The sequence below is a fragment of the Eurypyga helias genome, unplaced genomic scaffold (assembly GCF_000690775.1).
Source record: "Eurypyga helias isolate BGI_N326 unplaced genomic scaffold, ASM69077v1 scaffold34893, whole genome shotgun sequence".
NCBI lineage: Eukaryota > Metazoa > Chordata > Aves > Eurypygiformes > Eurypygidae > Eurypyga > Eurypyga helias.
Genome location: NW_010239891.1, coordinates 1 through 6,686, shown reverse-complemented (window position 1 = coordinate 6,686; position 6,686 = coordinate 1). Strand labels below are relative to the sequence as shown.

Sequence of the window (6,686 nt, the reverse complement as noted above, 5' to 3'; positions counted from 1 at the left end):
CTGCGCCGCTCCCACCAGGAATGTGGCTCCAGCCCCTTCCCCAGCTCCGTTCCCTTCTCCACACACGCTCCAGCCCCTCAGGGTCTTTCTTGCCGTGAGGGGCCAAAGGCTGCCAGAAGTGTTCCTGCTCTCCAGCACTGGGCTGCCTTAAAGACCCGCGTGCATGAAGGCAGCTGGCTCAGTAGTTTGGGGGGCAGAGGGGCAGTTTTTTAGCCTGCTCCTCATGGAATTGTCCATGCATGACCTTGATTTGGGCTAGCCAAGGGAGCCGTGAGCACGGGAGGAAGGTGTCACCATTGACGGATGATGTTCTACTCTGCCCGTAGCTGGAATACCTGCACGCCCGCATGAGGAAGGTGGAAGAGTTTGAGAAACATCTGAATCAGCTGCGGGTGCAGGATGAGGAGGAGTGTAACAGCATGGAGATCCAGCTGGAGAATGATGTGCAGGTACAGAAGAGGCTGGGCTGTTCCATGTGGGCAGCAGATCTCGCTCCTTCCTGCCTGTAGCTGGCTCTGTGGGGCTGTAGGTGCTATGAAAACTGCAGCTGGTATCTGGTCACCTCTGCTCTTCAGCGTGCACGGTCCAGCCTCGTGTCAGCAGGGTGAGGGGGCTGTCCTCTCCTCTCCACAGGTCCTACCCCACACTTTCCATCTGCCCTTGGCTCTCAGAGGTGTGTAGCACATAAATTGTAGCTTTAGGATGTATGAAGCACCTGGGAAGGTTAAGGGGTTTGCTACTTATGGCATGATTGATAGGATCAAAGAGTGTGAGTGTCCTGACACCAGATCATTTCAGATAAACCTAATTTCTTCCTTTGTCAGGGTCCCTGTCCTCAGAAATGTGAGGTTTTTCCTCTGACATCTACCCACACAGCCGTGATTTCTCTAATGTCCAAGAAGCCCACTTGGTGTGACAACTGTCATGAGTTGGCCCTGACTCAGGTTAGGAGGGCATGCAGTCGAAAAGCACAGCCCTGGCAGGCTGGCTGAACAAGATTAGGGGCTCTTACTGCAGATCCAAACCTCGTAGCCATGGCTTCCCTGAGATGCAGATGCCTTTTAGTCCGCTGCACTCTCTGTGAGCAGTGGTGCCAGGAAAGCAGTGCATCTGCCCCCTCTGCGATCCCGCTGGATGGCAGCCCCAGTGCTGGTCTGGGCTCTCTGCTTTGGCACTGCCCAGCATTACGCAGCCTCCTCTGCTCAGCAAAGACTCTGCTCGCTCCTTCCCTGAGAGCTGTCGTGTGTTGCTCCTGGGCTGCAAGGTAGAAATGGGGCCTTGGACCTTAGGAAGGCTCATTGTTTGTCCCTTGGGATGTCCTCCTAGGAAGCAGCCTTCTGATTGCTTATAGCACCTTCCAGTACCTGAAGGGACTGACAAGAAAGCTGGGGGGGACTTTTTCCAAGGGCAGGGAGTTACAGGACAAGGGGTAACGGGTTTAAATGGAAAGAGGAAGATGGAGATTGGACATCAGGAAGGAATTCATTCTGGAGAGGGTGGGGAGGCACTGGGACAGGTTGCCCAGAGAAGCTGTGGATGCCCCATCCCTGGGAGTGTCCAAGGCCAGGCTGGATGAGGCTTGGAGCAACCTGCTCTAGTGGAAGGTGTCCCTGCCCATGGCAGGGGGTGGCACTGGGTGGGCTTTGATGTCCCTTCCCACCCAAACCGTTCGGTCATTCTATGACTCTAGGAAGCCCAGGGAAATACAGACAAGGGCCAACATCTAGAAGGTTTTACACAGTTTCAGGTGAAACACTACTGTGGCAAAGTCCCTGTTAGCCTGAAAGGACATGTCCAGGGAGATCAGTCTTGACTTTGCTGTTTCTTCTGCTTTGTATGGGTAACCTGGCAGGTGACACAGAGCGTGTGACATTCACAGATAGCTCTGAGCCATTTAGGGAGGGAGACAGCAGCTTGCTGGAGGTCAAGGTTCACAGGCAGCAATGTGGGACTGCTGTAAAAATGCAATTTCTGCCTTTAACTGTAGTTGTGGGAGGGTTTATATATAAGGCAGGGGAGGTATTTACTCCTCTCTACTTTGTACCTATGTGTCCTTGTCCAGGTTTGGCAACATGCTCGGGAACAAGGGACAGAGTCTACAACAGACCAAGCAGCCAAATGACCCATAAGAAAAGTTTGAAAGGCTGGGGTTGCTTATACCAGGGAAGAGATTTCGGTGGGGAGGTGATAAGTCCACAAATACACACAGTTCTGTATGAGGGAGGAGGAGAATGATTTCTTCTCTGTGTCCTCTGTAGATGCAAGAAAAAATCATGGGGTTCAGTTTTGGTAGAGAAGAGTTAAATTGGCATTCAGATTCGGGGTTGAAATTTCAAGCTAGGAAAGCGTAGGAATGGCAAGGACTTGCTTCATGGTTAGCTAGAGTGACTGTGCTGTTTGCTGCTCTTCGGCGCAGGGTTTTAGGAGTAGCACAACTCTGCTGGGGCTGATTCGGTGAACCTGTTCCCTCTGTAGGGCAGAGGGATGAAGTGAATATCGTCCTGGTTCCCTTTAGTACTGCAGCTGTGTAACTCTATAGCACAGACTTCATCCTTCCAGTTCCTGGGAAAATAAAGAAAAAGAAGTTGGAGACACCTGTTTTCCTGATTAACCTGCAATATTGTTGTCCTGAGGAGCTTAGCCAAGACCTAAAGTTGAAGCTTGTGGTTTGGGGGTCACTGAGTACTCCCAGTTTCACAAGATGGGAATCAGCATTTAAAATGTGGGGTTTGGGCCGTGGTCTTCCCCCATCTGCTGCAAGGAGAAGGTCCCTTGGCCCTGCTGGGGTTTACCTCCATCTTTTCTTCAGTCAAGCTTTGATGCTAGCCGGGTGGGAGCGCTTCTGGGTGTCTTCCCAGGTTGTTTGTCCTCTCTCTGTCATACCTAGGGCTACCCAGGAGAGGTCTGAGCCAGCTAACCTGGCTGCCAGTGCCTTCCCTGCTTCTAGCCTACAGCCTGGGGACTCTACCTGCCCCCAGAGACTGCCCTGGACCAAGAGTAACCCCCTGATGGAGACCCCGCTGGGTGTCTCTGCTGGGCAGATTGCTGTGCACAGCAGAGTCTGTGGCTGATGCTGTAATCTGAGGCCGTGCAGCAGCTTAGTTCCAGGCACTTCCTATGCAATCAGCCTGGGAAGCGGGTCTTCCTTTCCATCAGCTGTCAAGCAGGGAGCTGGGAAGCCGAGAGAGATGTCTCCATTGCAGATGTCGCCTCCATTGCAGCTGTGGAGCACAGGGGAGAACTCACTGCCCCTCTCCTGCCTCCCGGGCTGCGCAGCGAGATGCTGCCATCCCAAATGCTTCAGTTATTTGTTTTGTTCTGGTTTCCTCAAGACCTGGAGTTTGTGCGGTCACTCCTCCTGTGTGTCCCTTCTCCAGCTCGCCAAGTAACTTCTGAGCCTCTTGGTTAATTCAGAGACACTGCAGTTCCTAAAACTGACAGGAAAATCAGCAGCTGAGTTGAGGAGAGAGGCCCAGATCAGTGCTGCACTGAGTGAAAGTTGGGTACAGCTTCAGGCCATTCTCCTTTCCCCAGACATGGCCCGTGTACTTCTGGACAGCCGTTGCTCACCCATGAGAGGTGCCAGGTGGCCAGGGGTTAGCTGGGGGAATGTGCGTGGGAAGACAGGGTTTGGAGATGCAGGATCAGTAGGATCCAGACTCTCTGTGTGGCCTTCACTCATGGCACGGCCTGTTTTTGTGTTTTTTTGAAATGCCAGAACCTGGAGAGGCACCTCCAGCAGACGAAAGCCATCTACCAGCTGAACCAGGAGAAGCTGGAGTACAACCTTCAGGTGCTTAAGGAGCAGGATGAGGAGAACACGATCATCAGATCCCAGCAGAAGAAGAAGCTCAACTGGTAAAAATCCATCCCTGGAAGATGGATTCTGCCTCACCTGCCATCACTTCCCATATGCCATTTTTTCTGGAGCCCATCACCCAGCACAGGCCAAGGAGCCCTGTCCCAACCCATTCCTGGGCTGAGCCCAGGGCAGGGCTGTCCCCAGAGCACTTGGAATAGGCTGGGCATGCCCAACCTGTGCCAGCTGGATCAGAGTCAGTCAGGACTTGGCATTGAATGGTCACTAGTAGATAAGCAGCCCCAAGTCCCAAAGCCTTCATACAAGCTGGGTATGCCCGAAGGTGCCTCTTCGGGGATGCCCAGCTTTGCTGTCCCTTCCCAGGCTCCACAGCTTGCTCAAAAACCTGAGAACAAAACTGGCCAACCAAGAGAAGCACTTCAGAGAGGAGAACCAGAGCCTGGCAGCCGACTGCGAGCACATCACGGAGCAGTGCAAGGAGGTGCAGAGGAGGATGAGGTGGGGTGTGCGTGGGCATCCACCCGTAACAGGGCCTTGGAGCACCTATGTGAGGTGCAGGGGAGGCTGGCTCGTTGTTTTGGGGCGTGGAGCCTCCTTCAATGCACCATCTCCCTTCTGCACAGGCGCTTTGCTGTCAGCAATGCTGAGAAGTTCACGGAGGTCTGGCTTATGAACGAGGAGGAAGCCAAAGGGCTGATGCGGAAAGCCCTGGATGCAGATCGCATCATTCACACCCAGCAACTGGGGCTGCCCTGGGAAGAGCCTCATTACTGGTTCCTGGACAACGTCGGCCCCCTCGGGCATTACAAGGCAAAGAGGATGGCGACCAAACTGGCTGCGGAGGTCCTGACAGGTGGGATGCACGGTGCCCTCGTCACCCTTGGGGCACTGGGAGACCCTGACCCTCCTCCACGACAGCCCCTTCCATCATTCCTGTCCTTGCCCTTGCAAGGTGGGATCTTACAAAGGTGACACTGCGAGCGCAGGCGGGGGCTGTCCCCAGCCCTGAGCTCGTGCCAAGCCACCTTGGGGATTTTTGCGCTGTACTTTGCCCAGAGCTTCCAGTTCCAGACAAGCTGGCCAAGAGCCAGCTCATGTCCCAAGATCTTTGGAGTGCTCTCCAGGTCGCAGGAAACAACTGTGATTTCAGCTCTTTCTGTTTAAACCCGTTACCCCTTGTCCTGTCACTCCCTGCCCTTGGGAAAAGTCCCCCCCAGCTTTCTTGTAGCCCCCCAGGCACTGGAAGGGGCTCTGAGGTCTCCCCGGAGCTTCCCTTCTCCAGGCTGAACCCCCCAACTCTCCCAGCCTGTCCCCAGGGCAGAGGGGCTCCAGCCCTCGGAGCATCTCCGGGGCCTCCTCTGGACTCACTCCAACAGCTCCGTGTCCTTCTGCTGTTGGGGGCCCAGAGCTGGAGGCAGAACTGCAGGGGGCGCTCCCCAGAGCGGAGCAGAGGGGCAGAATCCCCTCCCTCGCCCCCCTGGCCACGCTGCTCTGGATCCAGCCCAGGATGGGGTTGGCTTTCGGGGCTGCCAGCGCACACGGCCGGCTCATGGCCAGCTCCTCGCCCCCAGCACCCCGAAGGCCTTCTCCTCAGGGCTGTTCCCAATCCATTCCCCCCCAGCCTGTCCTTGTGCTGGGATTGCCCCAATCCACATGCAGGACCTTGCACTTGGACTCACTGAACTTCATGATGTTTGCACAGGCCTTTTGCTCACCCTTCTTTCTCCATGTTTCAGAGGGCAGCTCTGGGGGGCAGGAGGAGGAAGGGAGAGAGAGGGAGAAGGGAGAAGTGGGCAGTGAAGGAAGAAAAGAAAACACAGCAAAGGTTGGGGATAGAGTCCCACCTCTGCGAAGTATCTCCAAGACGACTGCCAAGAGGATCCTGGAGCTCCTGAGTGACGAGTCGGTGCGTGACACTGCAACATGTGCCCTGATCAGGGAGCAATCATGTTGTCCCCTGGTTGCTCCACGTCTCTTCCAAGCTCCACGTCCTGGGCCGAAGGCTTCTGCGTGGCACTGCCTTGCTATGCCAAGCGGCCTGTTTTCAGAGAGCTGCCCCAGGGGCTGGGAGGGGATCTCCAGGTCTTCCCACTGTGCGTGGCACATATATGATGCTAACGAAAGGCAGGCACAGCCCCGTTGCCCAAATCCACATCTCGCCAGGCCAGGGTAAGCAAAGGTAAACCTGCTGCATCTGATGCTTCTGGCTGCTCCCCATCTCTGGGGCTAGCAAGAGCTTCAGATCATGAGGTCCTTTTGGCATCACTGTGCTGATGACTCTGTCTCTTCCCCCTGCCTGTTGGGTGGCTATTCCAGAGCCTCCTGGCTCTGCCAGCCTCACGCTGCCCACCCGCTGCCCCCCTTCTCACTCAGGCTGCTGTCGCAGGGTGGCACGGCCATAGCATGGCATGGGCAGGCACAGAGACGCCCGCTATTTCTCTGTACCCTCTGCTTTTCTCCAAGGGTTTCTTCGTTGAGAGCAGGCTGCTGAAGCCCCTGTGCGCGGTGGGGAGGCACGAGCGCACCCTCATGAAGCTTCACTCCGTCTTTGCGGTGAGTTGTGGCTTGGCCCGACGGGCTGGAGAGAAGGCTGGTGGTCACCAGGGAAAGTGCTCTGCCCCGTGGCCCTGTGGTGTGGGACTGAGCTGCCCAGGGGGGTCTGACTGGGCTGCTGGGGAGACTCTGGGGCAAGAGGAGCATGGCGGGAAGCTGTGGAGCACTGTGGCCAGATGCTTCTCAGCTCAAGGCTGTCCTGCTGATGAATTAAATATCTGTAGGGCCTCTCCGGCCTCTTCTCGGACTCTCCCATCCACAAATACCTCTGGCTGTCCCACACTAACCACTTAGAATCATAGAATTGTTTGGG

General features: G+C 55.6%; 1 protein-coding gene across 1 annotated transcript in view; it reads left to right on the top strand.

The window, feature by feature from the left end:
- Nucleotides 1-6,373, top strand: part of DRC1 (dynein regulatory complex subunit 1) — a gene marked incomplete at both ends in the record, with an annotated part of 11,128 nt that extends 4,755 nt beyond the window's left edge. The window contains 6 exon segments of the mRNA XM_010148302.1: nucleotides 327-449; nucleotides 3,719-3,858; nucleotides 4,184-4,318; nucleotides 4,444-4,673; nucleotides 5,557-5,726; nucleotides 6,284-6,373. Of these exon segments, the coding sequence (XP_010146604.1) occupies nucleotides 327-449; nucleotides 3,719-3,858; nucleotides 4,184-4,318; nucleotides 4,444-4,673; nucleotides 5,557-5,726; nucleotides 6,284-6,373 (888 nt within the window).
- Nucleotides 6,374-6,686: the final 313 nt, after the last annotated feature.